This window comes from Anneissia japonica, unplaced genomic scaffold, assembly GCF_011630105.1.
Source record: "Anneissia japonica isolate Jap-2015-1 unplaced genomic scaffold, ASM1163010v1 scaffold287978_len313048_cov192, whole genome shotgun sequence".
Lineage (NCBI taxonomy): Eukaryota > Metazoa > Echinodermata > Crinoidea > Comatulida > Comatulidae > Anneissia > Anneissia japonica.
Genome location: NW_022753122.1, coordinates 233,438 through 255,262, shown reverse-complemented (window position 1 = coordinate 255,262; position 21,825 = coordinate 233,438). Strand labels below are relative to the sequence as shown.

General features: G+C 33.8%; 2 protein-coding genes across 2 annotated transcripts; both read right to left on the bottom strand.

The window, feature by feature from the left end:
• Positions 1 to 9,491: 9,491 nt before the first annotated feature.
• LOC117122713 lies at positions 9,492 to 10,654 on the bottom strand. Its single transcript, XM_033268410.1, has 2 exons — positions 10,260 to 10,654; positions 9,492 to 9,984 (listed from the first exon to the last, which is right to left on the bottom strand). The coding sequence occupies exons 1-2, from the start codon at positions 10,561 to 10,563 to the stop codon at positions 9,668 to 9,670; spliced, it is 621 nt and encodes a 206-aa protein (XP_033124301.1). The 5' UTR covers positions 10,564 to 10,654; the 3' UTR covers positions 9,492 to 9,667.
• Positions 10,655 to 15,500: 4,846 nt separating this feature from the next.
• LOC117122720 lies at positions 15,501 to 18,261 on the bottom strand. Its single transcript, XM_033268414.1, has 2 exons — positions 17,870 to 18,261; positions 15,501 to 17,603 (listed from the first exon to the last, which is right to left on the bottom strand). Exons 1-2 carry the CDS (start codon positions 18,156 to 18,158, stop codon positions 17,281 to 17,283), a joined length of 612 nt encoding a protein of 203 aa, XP_033124305.1. The 5' UTR covers positions 18,159 to 18,261; the 3' UTR covers positions 15,501 to 17,280.
• Between the last annotated feature and the right edge of the window lie 3,564 nt (positions 18,262 to 21,825).

Genomic DNA, 21,825 nt, shown 5'->3' with positions numbered 1-21,825 from the left:
AAACTATAGTTATTCATTAAATGTGGATTTTTGAAATTTATACTCATACTAAATTACTCATAAAGGACGAGTTTAGACTCAGATACCATCATTACAAGAAAACTGTGCACAAATACGCAAGTAAACTTGAAGAGCGATTTCCTTTCATGTCGAAAGATGAACAATAAATAACTTGTGACGTGTAATGACGAACCCATATTTTTAGATCAGTATGTGCGTTTAGTTTTAGTGGACAAATCAAACTCCATTTTATTTAAAATAGTCAACGTTCTTAAATTTATTAAGTTTCACCGTGAATTTAGCTAGTTCATTTTCTTTTCTAATTATCGACATTTACTTTATTTTCCTTTAACGTAACTATACCCCGTTATTTCTTTAAATTGCTTTTTTTTTTTTTTTTTTTTTTTGTAACAGTCCAGTTCATTTAGTTAGAAACACATGTTGTAGTTTGCGGCACCCCTACAGCTTGAAGAACCACTCGACTTACACCCGATTGACCATTCGAAGCTCTCCTGCTTATTTTTTTCAACCCTTAACTTTGATCACTTGACTCACTCCTCGGTTATTCTATGCCTTACCATTCGACCACTCGGCTCACCCACTCTCGCCGAGCCTCTGACTTTCCGCCCAACCACTCAACAACTCACTGCCTCCGCCTTACCTCTCGACCACTCAACTCGACTTTTACCTTTATTCTCAATTTGTTTGTTATTATTTGCTTGTCGTTGTATAACGAATAAATAAACAATTCTATTAAAATAAGATATTATTATAATAGTTTATTTCGCAAAACTGACACTAATTAACATTGAAGTTAACGTCAAGCAACAATTTATTTTATAAGTACAATCTCATTTCGTTGTGTTCTATTCTACATAAATTGGTACCGGTTTAAAAGTATCAAGCTTCTAATTGGTATACAGTTAATCTAATGTACTACCGTATAAAAGAAAAAATAAAAAAATGTACATATGATTGAATGAATGAATTATAGTTTCTACCATGTTTGTATAATATGCAAACATTTTCTTAAAACTAACGTTCTATTCTACACAAATTGGTACTGGTTTAAAAGTATTAAGCTTCTAATTTGTATACAGCTATCAGACAATAGTTTGGTTGTAGGTTATATAGTACTTTGCAATGTTAATTTTCTATTAATAGTTCTGTTATTATCACAAATATTTCAATATTGCTGAATTCCTGACCTGAAATCTTCAAACTTGTCAAAAAGTCGATTCAAACCTAACAATGTCTATTAAACCTAACCGATGGATAAAAATCATTAAGTAGCATACCATAATGATTATCTTTATTTGGATGATTCAAATAAATTAATCAACATAACAAAATGTAATTTTAATAATATATTATATATATATAATTTTATTACAATAAAGTTAAATAAATTTGCAACAACTTTAGGCATAACAAAATAATAGAATATAATTTTCTTGAAAGCATTCAAAGTTTTGAAATTTGTCAATACAATTTGTATAAATACGTTACATTATGTACAATTGATCATTACTCTTATAGGAAGAATACAGAAGTTAGGCTATTTGGTATCTATTGAATTTATAATGGATATAATAAATTCTATTTAAAATATATACCATAGCATTAGTAAATTTGTAAGCTTTCGTAACTCTAAAACTTAGCACTATGATTGTATATATCTGCTTGCAAGCATACATGCTTGCGTGTCATAAAATTTGTATGAATACATTATGTACAATTAAAGATCACTTATATGTAGAGAAATTCAAAATCCATTTGGCATATACGCCACTATTTGCATCCAAAATTTAAATATAAAAGACATTATATATTACAATATATATAAAATTGTTATAAATTTTGCTTATCTAGTTAAAAAAAAAAAAACATAAAAAAAAAACGGGCACGTGACCACTTGGTCATGTGTTACCTATAAATTCATTCTCTACATAGTAGATACTTGAAAATGTTCAAGCTGCTTACAACAGCGAGTATGTCCCGATAGGGGTTAGGTGCGTTAATAATCATGTGTAAAATGCATATGAACACATTACACGTATCACTCGACACGTGCAACACAAATATCCCATAAGCTTCGGCTCTTTTTGAGCCATAATAATATATTACAATACGGACTTATCCGCAATTAAAATATCGTAGTCAAAATAAATTTAAATATAATATAAATTAAGCTTACTGGCAGTGAATGCAGTTTTAAGCTTTAATGTAAAATTAATAAATTGGGCCTAAATACATATTTATTTAATACTTATTTTTTGATATTCTGAAAATTAATAACATAGTTTAACTTAACACATATTATACCACGTATCGTCAGTTAATTAAAAACAATCAAGTATAAATATTACTTTTGTATGTACATTTAAATAAATACTCTGCATAAATAAAATTTATCTGCATAATCAAGGTTTCAGCTAACACACACTTACATCACAATCTCTCATTAATGAATTAATTCAATGGTGAACGAACGTGGAGACGATCGTTTACATTGGTGGTACACTGTTAAAAAAAAAAAGGTGCAAATATCTACTTAAAAAGGTACAAAACGAAGCAACACCACAGCCACCTTTTAAGGTGCACAATTGTACCTCTAAATAAAGGTGCAACCCTGCACCCCATTATATGGTACAGTAATGCTCCTTTGGGGTTCTAAATTGTACCCTTTAATTATGCCATGATTGACAGAAGGTGCAAACTGTGGTCAGAAAAGCTCCTTATTGGGGTTCATTTTAGCACACTAAAGGTGCATTTTCGTACCTTGGGGTTTACATGAGCACCTTATAAGGTTCAAATAAGCATCTAGCAGGTTCAACTCAGCACCTTAGCAGGTTCACACGACCACCTTACAGGTTGAAATCAGCACCTCAGCAGATTCACATGAGGACCTTAGCAGGTTAAAATCTGCACCTTGGAAGGTTCACATCAGCACCTTAGCAGGTTCACACTAGCACCTCAACAGGTTCACATAAGCACCTTAACAGGTTCACATCAGTGCTTAGGAAGTTCACATTAGAACCTTTGCAGGTTCACATCAGAACCTTTGGAGGTTCACATCAACACCTTATGCAGGCTCACATCAACACTTTAGCAGGTTCACATCAGAACATTAGCTGGTTCACATCAGCACCTTAACACTACACAAGTTCAACATTCAACAATTAGTAGTAAATATGTACTGGGTAGTGGCTGGGAATTAAGAATGGATTACTTGGCCTACATACTCATTACACTGCATTACACTATTCTATTAATGCTAATTTTCACCTGTGTCAAAAATAAAAGCACAAACAAAGCAGCATTAAACACTTCAAATGTTTATTCGGATAAAAACGTATTACTTAACTAATATGACAAACACTTCTATGGTCAGTTATTACAACTAATGATTAGAGGACAAATATAATGCATCATCTATTCACTATACGGTATGGAGGTGTTGTGGTGTGAAACTGCAAAGCATAACCGAAATAGGCCTATATACAGTACAGTAGGTATTATATAATAAGAAAATGGCCATCATGTTTTGTTGCTACAATATTAATGGCATTGATTATCCCAAGGCAGCAAAAAATAGTCTCATTTACTTTCAACAGTATATTACTGCATTGGGCAGAGATTTGCAAACACCTGTAAAGGTACAGAGGTTTGTGAATAGCATTCATACTGCCTGATTTATTTACATCCATACCCACCATAGTTTATTAAGGTCCGAGTCCTAAATTTTAAAATGACAATACTGTGGATTATTTAAATAAATAAAAAAATATTTAAAAAATATGAAAATTATTAAAAAAAAATTTAAAAAATAAATGAATAATAATAATTAAAAAAATTCTCAACATTATGAATTATTTTGCTGAGCATGTAGGCTACGAGTGCTACAGTACCCAAGTTTAAGGTCTTTACATGCATTCTGAATGATCTACTGTTCTCGTATCCGGTCATATTGACATTGGCCTAATATTATGAAAGCCAGTCTTAAATACCAAATACTATACATTGCATCACAATACTGTAATAATATATTCCTAGGTGTACAGACTAAAAAAAAAAACGTCCATCCAATTTAGAAACTGAAAGGTTTTATTTGTATTTTGAAAAGATTTTTCTTTTACCTGACAAATTTTTTCCTGATTTTTTTTTCTCCCTGATGGAGACTCCCCTACCCCACCTCACTGTCCATTTTTTTGCGTACAATTGTTGTGATAACCATCTTATTAACTCTAATACACTGTATGCTTTGTGGTAATCATCACACTGGCTTAACATATTAATACTCTGTAAAAGTATGCATTGTGGTAAACCATACTGGCTTAATATTTTGTATGGAATATATGTCTATGTAATACCAGACAAGATGTCAGTGACCAGGACCCTCCATGCCTTTCAGTTTCTAAATTGGACAGATGTTTTTTTTTCAGTCTGTACACCTAGGAATATGTTACTACAGTATTGTGATGCAATGAGACAAGAAACTGTTTTCTTCTACTGTAGTGTAGATCCTCAAAAATTGGCTTTTTATATATATTTTTTTCTATTCTCTCCATGAAATAATTCACCATATTGTCATTTTAAAATGGTACTGGTATTTCCATGAGGAAGAATACAAGAGTTCTGAAAAAGCATTTCCTTCATGAATAATGCCAGTTCTGCTTCTTTTTAAGTGGAACAAAGCCTTAATAGTAGATGGGAAAAGTGTAATCCCCCAGCATTATATTCTCAATAACTATAGGCCATTTACATTCCTTTTTATGGAATTATTTGTCTCAATCATTATTGACATGCTACATAATTGATTTGGATATTTAATTATTACCTCATTTTCTAGTTTAAGAAAAGGAAATTTCTCCAACACATCTTTCACAGAGTACTCGGCAATATATTTTAAACGATATTCCTTTGTACACTCTAGTTTATCGGCCATAATGTTCTGGTCTGGGTTACACTTTTTTGAAAGGTCCATTAAATCTGTTACATGCTTGATGCTGGCTTGGTTTTCTCTTGACGTATTTTCCTAAGATGCCAAATAGGGAAAATATCATTTCAAAAATTCAAAGATGCACTGTCACTTCGACAATTGGAAAAAACTTTTACCATGACACACACATACTAAAACTCAATATTCAAACATTTACAACCATTTGAGTATGAGAATTCTTACATTTGCTGTTAGCAATTTTATTGTTTATTGTATTTAATATTGTTATACAGTATTATATTAACTATTGCGGTTTACGATATGTTTCATCTTTAAGGTGATTACAATATGTGTACATAGTACAGTAATTTTTTAATTCAATTTTTTATGATTTTACAATTTTCTAAGGGACAGTGCCACATTAAAGGTTCAGTTCTGTGCCGTATTTGTGCCAGTATATGATTTTTACCTGAAAATAAGGTGATTGGGATGAAGTAGATAGGCCTTATACCATATTTTACATTATGAATGTTAATTTATACCTTAAATCTACTTTTCATTCCAATTGTTTGTGCTTTCCCAAAAAGCTATAAGCTGATTTGGCTGAATCAAAGAATTTGAACCACCAACATCTCTATTGTGAGACTACAATAAAGAGTCATAGAGTTATATGCGAGTACAAAAATGCCCTTTTGCATGTTATTTCATCTGTCTGACTAACTCTTACTTTGGTTCAGACGACAGCATACAATTATTAATTATACTAAATGGCAGTAGCTACGGTACTTAAGCATTATTACAATGTACTGTATGTTCTGATACACAAAGTCTAAATACCTTGATGACATCATGCTTGAAATCACCCTTAATCTACCCCAGAATTTGACTCAAATTTTTTTTTTTTTGCTGTAATGTGTCTTTTCAGTATGTAAAATTTTTAACATGGCTTACATGTCCTGTTGAATTTCCAGATTTATCTGCTAAGATCTTAAACTTGGTAACTAGCTCTGGCTACCTCAGTATACTCAGCTGTTGTTGGATATCTACAAAAAAAAAAGGTGCAAGGGGAAAAATTACTGTATCAAGATTAACAATCAGTGAATAAACATGAAAAGAATAGTGTTAAAATAGATGAATTAAAGTATTTTGAAGCTTTAGCAATAAACCCTCTTGACAGTGCATGCATTATAGTAGACTTCATTACTTTTTATAGTACTAAATGTGAAGATGCCCAGGTAATAAATTGAATCAATGAGAATGTCATAGGTAATCAGAAGCAGGTCTGGAAAGAGGAAACTGCATCAAATTAGTACAGTAGTAAAACTTTAAGTAGTACTCAAAAACATAATAATCAGGTTAAATACTTACAGAGTAAATTGTATCATGTCTTCAAATAAACTTTGTATAATCAAGGTAATTCAACAAAAGGATGCACATCTCCGCTCTCGAACATAGCGCGTGCGTACAGTCCTTTGATCTTTACTGTGGCATCGACAATCCGATGCTAGTTGCGAGTACAGCCGTCAATTATTAGTCTATGCGTGCCATTCGTTTTATAGTGTTAGTTTTTATTTTATTAATTTTGAGTACTTCGCAATGTCTGTTACATTTGATTTTTTTTCCCCGAGCTTGTTAAATGCTTCTATAAACTGCAATTTGATTTGTGAAAATTGACCAAGAAAATGAAAAGTTATAGCAATTCAAAATTTACGAATTTTATAAAATTTCATGTTCTTATGTAACCTTATGTAACATTAATCATTTTGACAATGTTGGCATAAGGTGCCGAGGACGAACATTTGAGTATATACGGAACATTTATTAATTTTTTCTGCGAAGTGAGTCTCATGAACGACAATTCACCACAATTTTGGTAAAATAATGTTGAAATGAAGAATATATTTCAGTCTAATGTTACTGCAAAATATCATTAGGCCTTTGTAATCACCTCACGACTGACATGGCAACTAACACGCGCGTGGGTAAATCGTCACGTACGCTGACGGTTTATGGTCTGGTTGCTATGGTTTTTGTGACGTTCAGCGTGTAGGGACGCAGTGCGCCTAGAATGTCGATGCCAGAGTTATAACCTTTGATGTCCCGAGATGTGCTTCCTTTTGTTGAATTACCTTGGTATAATCTTACGATAATACCGCCTTGACAACACCGACTTGTCCTGCTGTTTCAAAAGATCTTCCATATCATGTGGTAATACAGGTACTTGGTAAGGTAAAGGCCACTTGGATAAAGAAGGCACATCACAGGCCTTGGTATACAGGTGAACTAAGTAGTAAAGTAAGTGAACCATGGATAGGAATTGAATATACATTCAAACTTTCCAAGGTCAAATAATTTCTATGTTGAACTTATTTTACATGCCAAATTTTCCATTAATTAACAATCAAATTTAGTCCATGTCGAATTACTGTACTTTCCTTTAGTTTGATAAAAAGATTAAAACAATACTAAGAAAAAGTTCAAAGTATTTTTTTAAATGTATATCAATGAATACACAAAAGCAAAGTAAAGGAAGAAAGGCAGGAAATTATTTTCCAGATAGTGCAATGCTTAATTATAATGTATGTTTTTATACCAAATTTAGGAGTGCAACTCATCAGAAGCTATGGCACTCAACAACATTTGAATTCAAATCGTAGCTTTTATGGTAAAACTTCCCGAAACGCTAAACAAAACGGTACTGTGTGTCCAAACACAGTACCATCGTTTAGAAAAATGTTACCATAAATACCATAACATAACGTTTTGGGAAGTCTTACCATAAAAGCACTTAGATGGCATCTAAAATTATCAGTCTTATTTAAGTTATATGTAGAAAAGCTAATATTTCTTAATTGTATTAATCCCCTTCCTTAAGTGCAATTTTATTTTTCAATTCGTTTTTCAGGACCTAAAAGGATATTGTTTCACATTACTTAGAAACCCTCGCCCCTCCCCCAACAACAAGTATTTCTGAACACTCCCTTTCCCAGTTGGTTAATTAATAATATCAAGGTTGAGGTTAAATGACATGGGCATAAATTGTCTTATTCAGGATTATGTTTCTGTTTTATATTTACTTTGTTGATAGGCCTAGGCTATGCCATATTGGATATAATTTCTAGGCATAGGCCTAGGCCTACAGTCAAGCGTATTATTAGCCTATGCCTAGGCTAGTAGTAGGCCTGGTACATATGAAAAGAAACTTTTTTTTGTCTACATTTCCAAGTTTTATGTCAAAATGTCAAAATATTCTTACAGAAGACAGTGACTGATCAGTGTCCAAGAAGTCTTCCTATTATAGGTCTACTAGGCTGGCCTTAACGGATTTATTTAATTTTGCTTAAAGTAAGCCTAGCCTAGGCTACGGCCTAGGTTTTAGGCTGCGGGCGGGTGCCTGGGGGTCTATCTAGGCCCTAGGCCTATCTGATAGGCCCCTAGGCTATATCTAGGTAGCATAGGCCTAGGCTAGGTTTGGTCGTCTACTTACTTACGCAGTTTTGTTATGGCCAAGTGACTGATGAAAAGAAGAACAACCACCAATATAATGTTTCGACTTTTGATGGAAAGACGTCAACAACCAGACAAACAGTAATGAAGTTATAGACAAGACATGTGCATGAACAGAGGGTGCGTCGTCAACTGTCACATTATTACACGCGCCTAACTGTCATTCGTCGTACGCGCGTGCACTTCTTTAAAGCCCGCCGCACACGACAAGATTTAACTGTTCTTCCTACCTGCTAAGGTGCTCATGTGAACTTGCTAAGGTGCTCATGTGAACCTGCTAAGGTGGATTTAAACCAATCATGCGAACCTGCGGCCCTGCCGAGGTGCCAATTTCAACCAGGCGAGGGGCTCATGTAAACCTGTTAGGTGCTGATTTGAACCCGTAATGTACTGCGATTACTCAAGGTGCCTAATATTATGTTATCGCCGACGTTGTAACGCGTAGCAGCCCCGACGCAGTCGGGAAGGCTCCCTGATTCGACCGACCAATCAGCACAAAGCTTGGTTTCCATAAAATCGCTAACCCTATTGGCGACAGTCGCCGACAGTTGTCGGGAAGGTTGAACCTGGTTCAACTTTGCTGATTGCATTGCAGACGAATCGGGGTGTCGGGGTTTGCACATGATCCTGTTTTGTCTGCAACGGTTGAACCAATTGTTCAACATGCACTTTTGGCGAAAGTGCTAGCGATGTTTGGACACCAACCAAAAGCTGTGGGTAATTAATTAGCGTATAGCGATTTTATCAATCAATTTTGTCAATCATGCCCATTTTTTTTACCACACGGCAACTAAATCACGCGTGTTTTATGTATATACATTTAACTGTTCCATGATAATAGGATAAGTGAAGGACTACCAGTGGTTTTTCATTTTAAATATAGGCCTACTTACTTCACGTAGGACTACACTGTGTCTATCGTTGTCGATGTAAAAAAGCCATGAAAAATCTGTCCGTCATTGCTTAATTTTATTCACTGACGCTCTCCGTTATTGTAGGCCCTACAGATACTCAACCAAATAGGCTTTACAGAACCTGCTTGTCTAAAGAAATTAATGCTGGCCTATATTGAAACATTTTTCAAGGTAATTATACACCACATTTCTGTGTCGAACACTGGTATGAAACCCAAACAGAACATGTTTTGTAACTAATGCTAGCTTTTGACAAAGCTGTGCACCATTTTCTATCTTTGCACCTTTAGTTGCACCTTTATTTTTAACAGTGGCCACCTGGACCCGGGTTGGTCGTCGGCCTCACAGTTCTTTGGCAAATACAGGCAACGGGAATGATTTCATCGTACTGTTCAAATTGAACAATACTGCCCTCACAGCCAACTTTCTTCATGGCTTTCATTGTGTACATGACTTCTTTACATGCCATCGTCGACGTCTGAGCGTTGGAGAAAGGGTCGATGCATGTGGTACAGGTGGGTCGGCACCTTGCTTTCATAATTTTGGCTGGGATTCGATCAGCTTGGTAGTCTTCATAAAAGTCAAACGGACAAAGACCAGACTCAGATAGACTATAGTCGGCTGTAAGGAAAATAAAGACATGTTAAAGAGGCTTATCGTTGGAAAATCCTAATCGAAAGAATGTTTAATCGGATATTACCTCTCTTTCCCGTCTATGATAAGAAAAATATATACTTCATTAGTCTTTTTCATTTTATGCTTAGGTGGCTTCAATTTTGTTTGAAATACACAAGTAAAACCACATTTTGATGAGTTAGAATGCCCGGAAGGCTTAAGCTTACTACAAGTTAAATAGTATGGTAAAAAAAAATATGAAGCTTATAATATAAACTTACTTGGCACCTTGTCGTATGGACATTCTTTGTCTGGGATCTCGCTCTCCGTATTGTAGTTAGTTTGTGAACGTAGACTCGTATCAAACGCATGCACAGGAACAGTATTTGTCGCAGGATAATACAGTTGTGGATAAGTTAACGACGACGTGTTGGAGCACCTGCTGAATGGCCCGTCTTGTTGGCCAGACGACGTCGATGAGCGCCTCATCCTCGACAGTGGGCTCCCATATGCTGCTGACAGAAATACAAATACGGCGCATAAAACACTCTTATTGACGGTAGAATACATTTTGCTTTTATTCATGATCAGATTTATGAATTAAAAAATTGCTATTTTAAATAATAGTTACAGCCGAGTATATATGCCTGAGATTCCTCGTTTATTTTAGTTGTGAGTCCAATCGCCCTATGAAAATGTCAGTGACAGACTGCTTTTATACCAGGCGACAGTGTTTCCACAGATTTATTTTTATTAGACATAGGCGTAACTAATATGTGGTCACACTACGAAGGACGCCTACTATTATGCCTACTGTACTGGACGTAAGACTACGGTACTTTCACTGTACTCGCTTACTTTGGCCAACTTTACAAGCACTAGCGCCCTCAATGTCGTACACTACGAGTAGCTCATCAGTTTATTTTAGTTCAAGGAACATGTTTAATAATTATGCATAATATTTGTATGGTAAAACGGGACTTTTTTTTCCAGCAATAGGGGAATTTATGACTAACGTGATGCTGTACAGTATTATAACACTTTTGTTGATGTGATATTGATAAGGTTAAATGTTATACCAATACAATTTAAATAAGAAACAACACGTGAAATTTCACTTGAAGTTGGAATTATGGGGAAAAAATGTTTAATAATTAAAAATAAATCAACGATTTCTAGTATATACAGGAAATATATTTATATATTGAATTAATAATTATTATACGAACACATTTAAATTAAAAAAAAGAACACAGAGAGTGCACGCAAAGTTGCATTTATGGTAAAATAAAATAAAATAAAATATGATTGGGAATGGTAATAGAGACCAGCGTATAAAGCTCCGTTGTGGATTGTGACAGTGCCAAAGATAGGCTGGTCCAGGATCTCCGATGGGGTTCAAAGGTCCCCGGCAAGATAGTTCAAGATCCCGGACAAAGCGTTCACACCCAGCTCAGTGTCATCATAGCTGAAACAAAAGTTCAGAAGGCCCCTTTAGAGGCCCTAGATGGTAATCACAGCTTGTGAAAATTCTCAAAGCAGTTTTCTAAGACAAAATGATTGTAAGTTCTGTTACGTCTCTGACGCCGTTACTGTCTTAAAGACAAGCACTGTCTGTCTTATGAAAAATGCAAGGCCGCATTTTATGCTTTTGAGTCTGTTTAATCGTTAAGATTTTCATTCTAATTTTCAATTTGTAGGTGAAAACCTACTTAAATAATATATAAAGTGAAAGAAAGCAACTACAATATTTGGCTGGTTTTTTTTTTTTTTTTTTTATTCATTTATTTTTTTTTTAAATATATGTTTTATATCAATACAGACAATGATTGTCTTTAACGCAGTGACACCGCCAGGGGAACAGAACTTCCAATAAATTTTGTCGGAGAACATTGCTTTGAGAAACTATTTTTACAAGCTGTGAGTACCATTTTGGACTCTAAATGTGACTATTTTGTATAGTTTACTTCAACCATAGTGAGACAGACCTGGATGTGGATCTCTTGGCCCTTGTCCGTGATCTTGGACCTTATGTCGGGTACCTTGGACCCCCTTTCGGAGGTCCTGGACCCGCCTTTCTATAGCACCGTCATACTGCCTTGAATACAGTTGTTACTCACATCATGAGGAAGAGAATACACATCAGAACACAGAGCTTTATTCGCTGGTCATTTCAAATTATATTTTATTTAATCTTGTTCATGATTGCAACTTTTTCTTATAATAAAAATTATATAATACCTATAGATTTATTTCGCTGTATATTCTGGAAGTTGTTAATTTATTTTTAATTATTCATCATATTTTCACCTCCACGAGAATCTTACATGTTTGTTTCTTATTTGAATTATACTGTATTTGCATAACAATTAGGCCTAACCTTATTCAGGCCAGATATTCTGAAGAACAGTGGTGGAAATATAGCAGATGGTTAGCCATAATTTCCACTTTTTGTTTTACCTTTCGAAGCAAAATGTACATGTATTTTGTGGCCGTTTTGTTTTTCACTTTAGACATTATAATGGTACCTTTGAACTAAACGTAGCTCAAACTCATGAATAATGTATATATGATTCAATGTGCAAAAGCAAGCCCATGGCAATTTATACCTGATACACAGAAATATCTTTCAATTGTATAAACTATAAACGTATTAGTATACCATATGAGCATATAGTTCTTTAACAAATAATTTCATAAGAGAAATAGATATAATTGAAGAAAATTCGTCAACATATCAACATTAGTATTCTTATGTCTAAAAAACCACATTGTAGACGATATAAAAGTTCATTTACAATTGAACGCAGATAAAAAAACATTTTTTTCTAATTTCATGATAATAAAATAATAATACAAATTTGCATGAAATAATATTAAAAATTAGAGTCTCTAATTTATGTTAGATGATATAAGAATTTAGTGACCACTCAACAGAAAATTAACCGACAACCCCGTTACTCAAGCAATTAAAATGGCTTTAAATTGAAAAGCGTAAAGTCAATGAGTATAATCTACTTATTATTTCTTGATAACCTTGCGCCTATTTATCTTAGAAATCTAATTCAAAAATATGAATCTCGTAGAACTGGTCTTAGATCCTTCATGGATGATACCTTACTATGCTTTACATTTCACGCACAGTACTGCCGCTGGTGATAGGTCAATTTCTAAATTCGGACCTAAATTAAGGAACACTTTGCCGATCACAATTCGTCAATCACCAACTTTAGTTTCTTTTAAGAAAAACCTCAAATCACACCTGCAACCTTAATCTGTAGTCTGAGAACATCCACAGAGAATCAGGAGTTTTTCCTGTGTGTTTTTGCCATGTTCATTGATGATCTGTTCGCTGTGCTGGAGGGGGGTGGGGATTTGTCCTTTCTTGTCATTGATATTTAGAATTTTTATTGGATTTTTGTCGTTGCTGACCTGTTCAATTTGCCTGGGGGTTTTTTGTTGTTTCATTGTGATTTTGGTGTTTTGAATTAACTTGTGATGTTGAAGTCTTTTTGTCAAAGCGCTATGTAAATAGCGCTTAATAAATTAAATAATAATATACTAAAAAAAATATATTAAACCCTGTGAGCTGTTCACGCCTACGGATGCCTCTTAATAGTTATTGATTGGACTTTGTAAAAGTTCCGTTTATCTGTGTCTTTATTTTTAAGCTAAACATAATAGTTTTATCATTAAATAAGCAAAAATCTAATTTGCTCCGTTACAAGATTTGCTATCATTTATCATCTTTCATTAAGTTACAGAAAAGTTAGTTTCCGATAATTTATAGAAATTTAAGTAGGCCTACATAACTTGTAAAATTTGCTACCAGAAATTTAAAATATGCAAGTTAGATTATTACCAATAGTTGATTAAACGTCCGAATTGAGAGGAAATCTTATTTTCAGTTGAACTCTTAAATTATTAATTTAATATATTGTTTTTAAATAAACATTAGAACGATAAAGTGTTTTATTTGAGATTAAGAGACATAAATATTATTCTTTATATATACCCAGTACTCTTCGATTGTCAATAAATCAGCGAAAACTATACTATATGCTCATACTATACTCATTGCTCCTAAGCGACGAGTTTAGGCTCATATACCATGATTGATTAAAGGGAACTTATTTTAAAGGTAATTATGAAGAGCGAATTCCATTCATTATTGTCAGGTTTAATGATCAATACCCATATTTAGATCAGTTGTAGCGTCCAGTGTATGTGGACAAAACAATAAATGCGGTTTATTTAAAACAGTGTAACGTTCCTATACTTAATAAGTTTCACCGTGAAATTAGCTGGCTCATGTTTCTTTTATAATTACTAATCTTTACAGTACTTTTCCTTCAACGTAACTACCCCGTTATTTTTTAATTGCTTTCTTTTATGTAACAGCCCAGTTCGTTTAGACACTCCGGTTATAGTTTGCGGCACCCCTACCGCTCGAGGAACCACTCGACTCACAGCCGCTCGGTCATTCAAAGCCTACCTGCTTTGTTGGTAATGGTTGGTGACTTGTAAAGCTGCATAGTCCCTATGCGCTGTAGGCCTATATGTTACAAAAAAGGACAACCAACAAACTAATCCAATCCTAAAGTCTAACAAGCAACACCAGAAAACAGACTATTGCAAAGGAGCCCACACCACCTCACCGTTTTCCTTAAATGTGAGACCACTGGCAAGCAGTGGTTTGAAAGATCATAACTCATACTCAAATGATGTTGACATCTAGACAAGCCATATATCCTAGTAATAACTAAACGAAAGAAGAAAACAAAATCAAACAACAGAAATGAAAAAGTAAAAGGTTTAAAAAAATGTAAGTCTTAAGTCTCTTTTTAAATATGGAGATAGAAGGAGACTTCCGGATACCAACTTAAACTGCATTGTGCATTCCATAGCTTTGGGGAAGCAGCTTGAAAATACCTCTCTCCATTTTTCGAACGGATTAAAGAGATAGAGTGGGGTGGAACGAAGACTACGAGAACAAGTTGATGACCGGAACTGGATAAGATCAATCAAGTACTTGGTGATAAGTTGTGGAGACATTTAAATGTATGAACAAGAATCTTGAATGTTATGCGCTGTCTCACTGGAAGCCAGTGAAGTGTTCTCATTGTAGTGGTGATTTGTTGAGTTTTCGGTATTTGTTTCACGGGACGTGCGGCAGTGTTTAATTGAAGTTGTTGGATCAACTTTTTGACTCGCGTACGCGCTCGGCCATTTAACACACCCTGCCCCTTACTTTCGATCACTTGACTCACCCCCTTGACTATTGACGAGTGCCTGCCTTACCACTCTACCACTTGATTTGCCATTTACCACTCGAGAACTGGAATCACCCGCTCTCACCGAGCCCCTATCCTTCCGCTCGACCACTCAAGTCACTGTCTCTGTTTTACCTCTCGACCAATCGACTAGCCTTTTACCGCAGCTCTACCACTAATTATTATTATTTGCTTGTCGTATAACGTATAAATAAACAGTTCTATTAAACTGAGATACTGTATCATAATAATAATAATAATTTTATTTAGCAAAAATGATACTACTCAGCATGAAGTTAACATGAAGCAACAATTTATTTTTTAAGTACAATCTCCTTATAATTTCTACCATCAGTTTGTTTATGCACACCTTTTCTTAAAACCAACATTCGGCCTACTTTTCTGTTCTATTCTACACAAATTGCTAAAGGTATATAAAGTATTAAGCCTCTAATTTTGTTACCGCTATGAAAATAGATTGGTTTTATGTTATATAGTACTTTTTACTTTTTCTGTGATTAAAACAAATATTTCAATATTGCTAAATTCCCCATACATCTTCAAACAATGTCAAAAAGTTTATTTAAACCTAATTAATATAATCGATGGATCAAATAACATAAGTAGCATACCGTAATAAATATCTATATTTGGATTTAAATAACTTAATTATCATAAAATAATATAATTTCAATAATATATATATATATATATATTTATAAATAAAATTATAATACAATAAAGCTATAATAATTGTGTAAGCTTTCTTAATTTAACAACTTTAGGCCTGTGATTGAATATCATTTTCTTGAAAGCATTCAACGTTTTGAAATTTGGCTATACAACTTGTATAAATACGTCACATTATGTACAATTGAACGTCACTCTTATAGGAAGAATACAGCAATTAGGCTATTTGGTATATCCATTGAATTTATAACGGATATAATAAATTTAAAATACCATAACACTGGTAAATTCGTAAGCTTTCGTAACTCTAAAACTTTAGCCCTATGATAGGCCTATGTATATAATCTGCTTGCAAGCATGCTTGCAAATATTATGTACAATTTAAGATCACTTATATAGAGAAAATAACCCATTTGGCATATGCATTACATTTAAAAAAAATAAAATAATTAAATTCCTAAGCTAGTCTTAACTCTAAAATGTATGCCTAAGTGTGAATATAGGCCTACATTTATTATTGCTTATAATTTGTAGGTCTATTAATAATTATGTACAATTTTAGATCACTCCTAAAAGAAGAATAAATAATATATTTGGCATAATATATGCATCAAAAATTAAATTATAAAAGACATTGTATATGTTACAATATAATATAAAATTTTTACAATTTTTCCTTATGTAGTTTAAAAAGAAAACGGGCACGTGACCACTTGGTCATGTGTTACCTATAAATTCATTCTCTACATAGTAGATACTTGAAAATGTTCAAACTGCTTACAACAGCGAGTATGTCCCGATAGGGATTATTTGCGTCATGTGTAAAATGCACATAAACACATCACACGTACCACTAGACACGTGTGCCACACAGATATCCCCTAAGCTTCGTCTCTTTTAAAGCCATAATATATACTGTAGTACAATACGGATTTATCCGCAATTAAAATATCGTAAAAACATAAATAGAATATTCTCATAAATTAAATAGTTATAATAATGATAAATATAAATTAAGCTTAATGGCGTTCTAAAATGAATGCAATTTTAAGTTTTATTGTAAAATATAATTATTTAATAATATAATACTTATATTTTATTATTCTGAAAATAGATTAATTTAACACACATGATATACCACGTATCGTCAGTTATTGGAAAAATCAAATTACCGTATAAAAATTGCATTTATATAATATGTAGGCCTACATCTGAATAAATGACAATAATACCCTGCATAAATAAATAATATACTCTGTATAATCAAGGTTTCAGCTAACACACACGTATAATCTCTCATTAATGAATTACTTCCATGTTTGACAGACGTGACGATCGTTTAATTTGGTGGTAGGCCCCCTGAACCCGGATTATTCGACGGTCTCACGGTTCTTTGGCAAATACAGGCAACAGGAAAGATTTCATCGTACTGTTCAAATTGGAACACACTTCCCTCACAGCCAACCTTCCTCATGGCTTTCATTGTGTACATGACTTCTTTACATCCCAACGTCGACGTCTGCGTGTTGTCGAAGGGGTCGATGCAGGTGGTACAGGTCGGTCGGCACCTTGCTTTCATAATTTTGGCTGGGATTCGATCAGCTTGGTAGTCTTCATAAAATTCAAACGGACAAAGACCAGACTCAGATAAACTATAGTCGGCTGTAAGGAAAATAAAGACATGTTAAAGAGGCTTATCGTTGGAAAATTCTGATCAAAAGAATGTTCAATCGGATATTACAACTATTTCCCGTCTACGATGGGAAAAATAATGATATACCTTATTAGTCTCTTTATCATTTCTTACTTAGGTGGCTCCAATTTTCGTTGAAATTGACAAGTAAAACCAGATATGATGAGCTAGAATCATTCCTATTCCTTACGTTGCCCGGAAAAAATATGAAGCTTACTACAATATATAAACTTACTTGGCACTTTGTTGTACGGACATTCTTTGTGTGGGATCTCGCTCTCCGTATTGTAGTTAGTTTGTGAAAGTAGACTCGTATCAAACGCATGGACGGGGACAGTATTTGTCGCAGGATAATACAGTTGTGGATAAGTTAACGACGATGTGTTGGAGCACCTGCTGAAAGGCCCGTCTTGTTGGCTAGAAGACGTCGATGAACGCCTCATCCTCGACAGTGGACTTCCACATGCTGCTGACAGAAATACAAATACGGCGCATAAAACACCCTTGCTGAAGATGGAATACATTTTGCCTTTATTTATAATTAAATTTATGAAATGAGAAATTTCTATTGTAAATAATAGAAAAATATATTGTCCTATGGCTGAGTCTCCTCGTTTATTTTTTAAACTTGCGAATCCACTTGATTACTGTAGGTACTGAGAGTGTGGCTTTTATACCAGGCGACGGTGTTTTCCGTGTTTATTTTTAGACATAAGCGGAACTAAGACATGTGGTCAAAAAGATTGCTTCTAGTGTTTGCGAACGGATAGAAGGATGCCTACTGTAGTAGAGGACTACCGTACTATTAAACTATTCTTTGGCCTCGAACAAGGATGTAAACAAGCGCCCTCATAGCTCATCAGTTTATTTTAAGCCAATGAAAATGTTTATTAATTTTCCATATTTGCATCGCTGAACGGGACTTCTTTTTCCAGCAATAGGGGAATTTATGACTAACGTTTTGCTGTATTCCACCACTTTTGTTTGATATCACATGGATAATGTTAATAGTTATACGAATACAGTTTAAATAAGAAACAAACGAGATTTCACGTGTTCAATTAATTATGGAATAAAAATATGTATGATTAATAATTAAAAATAAATCAACAAATACAGGAAGTATATTTATATAGGCCTATGAAATTAATAATCATTATACGAACACAACTTAAGTAAGAAAAAAAAAGTTGCAATCATGGAAATGATGAAGTAAAATATGATTTGAAATGACATAATAGAGAGACTAGCGAATAAAGCTCCGTCCGTTGTTTGATGGGGTAACAACCGTAATTTAAGGGCAGTGTGCCGGTGCCAATGATGGGCAGATCCAGGATCTCCGACAGGGGCCCAAGGTACCCGACAAGAGGTCCGGTCCTTTCCGGTCTAAGATCCCGTACAATGAGGTCCCCACCCATTCTCACCATGGTTGAAGCAAAATGTTAAGAATAGGAACCTTTAGAGGCAGGGGGTAGCGCCAGGATTTGTCCGACGTCCCCGACGAAGGGTGGTGGTGTGTCTAGGTATGTCTCTCGATAGTGTTCCAGGGGTGAAAGTATGACAATTTAGGGGTTTCAAATGCTTATTTAATAGAATTTAGGGTCTACTAATATGTAGAAAATACATATACATTTTTTTCTCCCCGACAAATCGTGGTTTTTCTACCCGACGGGGGACCTAGCGTCCCTGCCTCCCAACTGGCGCCACCCCTGGTAGAGACCCCTAAATATCACAGCAGTGTTCGACGACATGATTGGAAGTCATGTGCCCCTGTACCCCTGCTGGCGTCGCCTCCGTCTTAAGAGACATATCATAGTTCGGTTAGGGTGGGGCATGCGGGACCTTAGGAAGTAACGTCCCTACCCCTGAATGCATAGTTTTGTAACTCTTTTTTTTTAATGCAATTTGTTTGGGTTGGGGGGGGGGGGGGGGGGGGGGTTGTGGTTGCATGATATGGATAGGCCTATAGGATTTCGAAATAAAAGCTGAATTAAATTGTATGAGGTAAAACAAAAATGAAATATACAGTCAAATATTTTAATAGCATACTTTCACATTACATATTATTTAAGTAAGTTTTACATATAAATTGAATATCGGAACGAAAAACTAGTTTTCTCGTCAGTTAACAGAATCTAAAACATAAATGCGGCCCTGCATTTTTTGAATAGATAATTATGATTTTCGTTGTAAAATTTATACAATTTTTTTTTTATTTCACTGCAAACGTTATATGGTACCTTTAAACCAAACATACTGTTCAAACTCATGAACAAATGTATATAATATAATTCAATCTAAAAAAAGCAAGCCCATGGCGGTTTATAACTGATACACGCAATATCTCTGTATCTACTATAGGCTAATGTTAGTATATATTGTTTGAGCATAATAGTATATTAAACCATGCATTTCCAAAGCAATAAAAAGAATGTACTGTTAGAAAGCACAAGCTCTATAATTAGAAATGTTAAAATCTAACTTTGAACCTTCTATATTTGCACAGTACAAGAAATATAGAAACATGTTAACGAAAACTATAAGATTGGCTAAAAAGAATTGCTATTCTGGCTTGTTTTTTGAGAAAAAAAATCTATCAAAAACATAGTCTAAACTACATAATATGATTTACCAGACAAAACTTCGGTAAAAGAAATGAAAATCTGACAGAAGAAATTAATAATTAAACCGAGATTATGAATGAATTTAATTATTATTTTACAAATATTGGCTTAAATATATTCAACAATATACAACATTCATCTACACATTTTTCAGTTTATTTAACCAGAAACTTAATTTCTTTTTTTAATAAGATGATTTCTAATTTGGATAAACTAATCACCGGGCCCTGATGACTTACCAGTTAGATTATTATGTATGACGGCGCCCTATATCTCAATACCACTTTCTTATGTTTTTAATGATTTGGCGTCGAAATCCTGAATGGTGAAGCCTCTGAAAGTTATCAACGTGGTCGAACCTTGAGTCTAGGTGACGGCTTAACTAATCTACAATATGGGATTACAACCCAGACAAAGTGGGGCCCAGCCGCAGGAAGAATCTTAGATGACCCACCCTTTGATAATTCCATATTCGTTTGGATATATCATTTTATTATTTTAACATCAATTTTATTTTTAAAATAATCTTTAATTCATAAACAGTATTATGCATATTGCATTAAAAAAATATATATACGATAACAAAATTTGGAAAGTCTCGTTTTCAAACGTTTTAAAAATTACACGTGTTTGCCTTTATATAAAAAGGTTCAAAATATGATACGAGAAACTATCGTCCTGTTTGTATGTTATCACCAATATAATTTAAGGTTCTTTAAAAATTATGTAATGACCATTTAATTGATTAAAAAAAAATTTAAGATATTCTATAAACATCAAATTATCTTTAATCAACTTAGTTAACAACTCATATTTCAATGCGATAATTCAAAAGCTGCTCTTGGTGTTTTTGTTGATTTTAGTAAAGTGGGATACTATCAACAATGACATTATAATATCAAAATTACAACATTACAGGGTGAGGGATGCACCTTTACCTTGGCTATCTGATTATGGTAACTGGTCAAAGTTTGTTTGTTCTAATGGTTGCCTATCGACTATGGTGTTACTCATGGGGATCTGTGCTTGGAGTAGGCCTAATTTTGTTTATAATTTATATAAATGTTTTTCCAAATTCAGCAGAAGTGATTTCAGATTGTTTTGCGGACAATAGCAATTTATTTAAATCTTTTTCCATGAATATGTTAGATCTCAATGAGGTCAATTTTCATTTCCAAAAACTAATTGAATAGGGGAATGGTGAAATGGAATGGTGAAATAGGTTAACAATAAATGCCGATAAAACCAATTATATAATTGATATAATTTCAATAAAAAAAACAAAGTTATCACTACATCGGTGGTCACTACAAGAACTCCGTAAAAGAAATGAAAATCTGACAGAGGAAATTAATAATGAAACCGAGATTATGAATGAATTTAATTATTATTTTACAAATATTGACCTAAATCTAGCCAAAAAATATACAACATTCATCTACACATTTTTCAGTTTATTTAACCAGAAACTTAATTTCTTTTTTTAATAAGATGATTTCTAATTTGGATAAACTAAAACAACGGGCCCTGATGATTTACAAGTTAGATTATTATGTATGGCGGCGCC

Excerpts from the sequence above, each read along its gene's own strand:
- LOC117122713 (XM_033268410.1), bottom strand. The coding sequence starts at position 10,563 with ATGAATAAAAGCAAAATGTATTCTACCGTCAATAAGAGTGTTTTATGC. Across the intron at positions 9,985-10,259 it reads TCCATACGACAAGGTGCCAA|CCGACTATAGTCTATCTGAG; the intron begins GTAAGTTTATAT and ends TTTTCCTTACAG.
- LOC117122720 (XM_033268414.1), bottom strand. The coding sequence starts at position 18,158 with ATGTATTCCATCTTCAGCAAGGGTGTTTTATGCGCCGTATTTGTATTT. Across the intron at positions 17,604-17,869 it reads TCCGTACAACAAAGTGCCAA|CCGACTATAGTTTATCTGAG; the intron begins GTAAGTTTATAT and ends TTTTCCTTACAG.